General features: G+C 42.9%; 1 protein-coding gene across 1 annotated transcript; it reads left to right on the top strand.

The window, feature by feature from the left end:
* Positions 1 to 2,352: 2,352 nt before the first annotated feature.
* On the top strand, positions 2,353 to 3,376 carry LOC123255798 (differentially expressed in FDCP 6 homolog). Its single transcript, XM_044684528.1, has 2 exons — positions 2,353 to 2,568; positions 3,116 to 3,376. Exons 1-2 carry the CDS (start codon positions 2,535 to 2,537, stop codon positions 3,340 to 3,342), a joined length of 261 nt encoding a protein of 86 aa, XP_044540463.1. The 5' UTR covers positions 2,353 to 2,534; the 3' UTR covers positions 3,343 to 3,376.
* Positions 3,377 to 3,397: the final 21 nt, after the last annotated feature.

The following is a 3,397-nucleotide window of genomic DNA, read 5'->3' as shown; positions in this document are numbered from 1 at the left end:
TCTTAGAATCAATACTAAGTATCAGTTACACAGCAGAAGGGTGGTAAGGGACAGGAAATTGGGGTTAAGTTTTTATTTGCTCAGGGTCACAGAATTAGAAAGTATCAGAATTCAAATTTGAACCCAGAACCTCCTGGCTCTCTATCCACTGAGCAACCCAGCTGCCTCTGGTTGGGAATATTTGATGATATTTCTCTCAGCAGGCTTTCTGATTGAAATCAACCACTCAGGGCAGCATTAAGTAAATGCCAAATGAAGTGGTTAATGAAATAAAGGGGGAGAGGGAGAGACAGACAGAAAGAGACAGAGACAGAGACAGAGAGAGGGGGAGGGAGGGACAGATAGGGAGAGAAATGGAGATTGGAAGAGTAGTACTTTTGTCCCTGCCATCCTGCCTGTCAGATTTTGTGCCATTCCAGGGCAGGTTCTCATACCCCTTTCTCCTTGGCCCTTGGCCAACATCATAAAATCATTGATTTTGATTTTTTTTTTAACCTTTACCTTCTGTCTTAGAATCAATACTGTGTATTGACTCCAAGGCAGAAGAGCAGTCAGGGGTAGGCAATGGGGGTCAAGTGACTTGCCCAGGCACACAGCTAGGAAGTGTCTGAGGCCAGATTTGAACCTAGGACCTCCCATCTCTAGATTTAGCTCTCAAACCACTGAGCCACCTAATTGTCCCTAGTTTTGAGTTTTAAAGGACCTCAGAGACCAGCTAGTCTAACCCCCTTATTTTATAGTTGAGGAGAGTGAAGCCCAGGGAAATTACCTGCCCAAAGTCCAATAGGAAGGAAGTTGTGGATACAGAATTAGAACCCAGATCCTTCTCCAAAACCAGTGATTTTTTTTCCACTATGCAATAATTTTGGTTCTCTAATTCCATTCTATTCAATGCACATTTATTAAGCACTTGTATTTTACAGATTATTCAGTTGGTACTGAGATACAGAGTTCAATAAGTTCATGGAGCTTAATAGGTAGAATTATGTGTTTGAACATAATTATGACAATACTGTGTAGAGATTAAAATTAATATACCAAAATACTAAATATTATATTTATAAATATCTTATTAATAATAAAATAACAAAGAGACTAACTAAAAGGTTACTAACCAGCCCAATCCCAGGAACAAAAGAGAAAGAGGGAGGAGTTACAGCCAACCATAAATCAATAACATGGCCACACAAAGGTGGAGGCGCAGGAGAAATTAAAGGGAATTTTGGGAAAACTAAGGACTTATGGAGGATGAAGTCCAAGGTTCAAAATCTCCATTTATACAACTGAATCACTTAAGTACTTAGGAAAGGTATAAATAGGAATTTTATGAAGGATTTTGGCAAGGGAGGCTCTACCTTGGACTTACCCCTGGCCCCTTATACCTACCACCAATGAAGCCGTCCAGCAGCTCCATGAAGATTCCTAATGGGTTGGACACTTAGAAAGGGGAACCAAGGACTGAGTGAAAATGGGTAGCAGGTTAAAAATTAATGGAAAAAGAACATAAGATGAGAATAAAGACACGCAGACATAGAAAGTTTTGGGATAAGGTAGACAGACAGCAAGTAAGCTCTGGTGATCAAGAGCTTAGATGGTTCAGAGCTCTGATGGTCAAGAGCTTCTTTCTCAACAGTCATATATCTACTTTTATTGGGGTTACAACCGAATATGGGGGGAAGGGGAGAGCCAAGTGGTCTGATACATACGTAATCATCAGGAGATACAAACTATTGGAACCTGAAATAACAGGTAGAGCAAACATCTAGATCAGGAATCCATGAGGCCTAAGGTCTTGATACAAATGCTGATTGATTGAAGGTAAGGCAAGGAGACTGAGATAACTGGCCAGAGTGTAGCCTTAGGGAAGGGCTAGGAGTTTAGCAAGGTTGAGGTTCAATTTAACTCAGGGTTACAGAAATCAATCATAAGCAATACAAGAGTCATTTTTTGAGCACTCTTAAAGTAATATCAAGATTAATGTATACCTGGATTGCTACAACCAGTCATTACATCTTATTGGGAAAAGTGGTCCCATGCTGTCTACCTCCAGAGAAAGAACTGTTCAAGTTGGAATGAAGATGGAAGCATATGATTTATCACTTGTTTATATGGATATGTGATTTGGGGCTTTGGTTTTACAAGATTATTCTATTACAAAAATGAATAATATGGAAAATAGACTTTGAGTGATAATACACGAATAACCCTGTGGAATTGATTGTCAACTCTGGGAGTGGGGAGGAAAGAGGGGAAGGAGAGAAAATGAATCATGTAACCATGGAAAACTTACATGGAAATTTATTACTGAAATAAAATGAAGAAAAATTAAAAATATATACATATATATTTGATCTGAAAAAAGGAAAAGAAAAGTGGTCCTGTCCCCAGGAGCCACAGCCTTGCCATGCTTCTCCCTCTTCTGGGCCCTTCTCTGGCTCAGACTCCCCAGGAACTTTGTTCCCTTCTTTTCCCGGCAGGCTGCCCAGCGGAAGCTTCGCCAGGCCAGCACCAATGTCAAGCACTGGAACGTTCAGATGAGCCGACTCATGCACCCTATCCGGCCTGGAGGTGAGAGGGGGCAATGCCTGGCACTGCTACACCAGGGGGCTCCCAAAGGCCTGGGTAGACAGCTGAGCAGCACAGGATGGAGACAGAGACAGAAAATACAACATTTATATAGAGTCAAAATACAAAATACTTTTATGAGGTGGGGAGAGCGCCAAGAGCCTAAGGAATCAGGAAAGACCTCATGTCAGAGGCAGCATTTCAGCTGAGGCTTGAAAGGAGACCCAGAGATGTTCTCAACGAGATGGCATCCTGGGTGTGGAATAACAGCAGATAAGCCAGCTGTACTGAACCACAGAGTGTATGAGGGAGAGTCATGAAATCAGGTAGAGAGAGTTTATTACTACAGTGTTTTGGATAGAACTTCTATAGGTAATTCCTGGCTCTAGAACATCAGCAGATTAGAACAGAGACCCCCTTCCTTCTGCTCTGTATAGCCTGGGAGAGTTGGAGACACAGAAGAAATAGTAGAATAGGATAGAGTGGGGAGGAACTTGTATCAACCCTCCCTTCATATGTCCACCCTCCATTCTCCCACTCTTCTTTCCAGACAAGCGTCCTCCCAACAGCAGCTCCTTTCCTGGCTTCCAGCCTTCCCTGCTAGCCCGGCGAGACTCCTCTCTGAAGCTTCTGTCCCGGTGGGGATCCCGGGACAGTGAGACACCTGCAACCAACAGTTGTGAGCTCCAGGAATCCCTGCATAAAGAGGATGAATCCTCCACCCTTGCCTCCACCTCTCAGGAAGAACAGGAGTTCAATTTGGAACCACCCAACTAATCTCCCTAAGAGCCTCTGCCATGACTTACACAGCCGGACTGTGGATGAAATCAAC

Source organism: Gracilinanus agilis, unplaced genomic scaffold (genome assembly GCF_016433145.1).
Source record: "Gracilinanus agilis isolate LMUSP501 unplaced genomic scaffold, AgileGrace unplaced_scaffold52511, whole genome shotgun sequence".
Classification (NCBI taxonomy): Eukaryota; Metazoa; Chordata; class Mammalia; order Didelphimorphia; family Didelphidae; genus Gracilinanus; species Gracilinanus agilis.
This window is presented reverse-complemented; position numbering and strand designations above follow the sequence as displayed.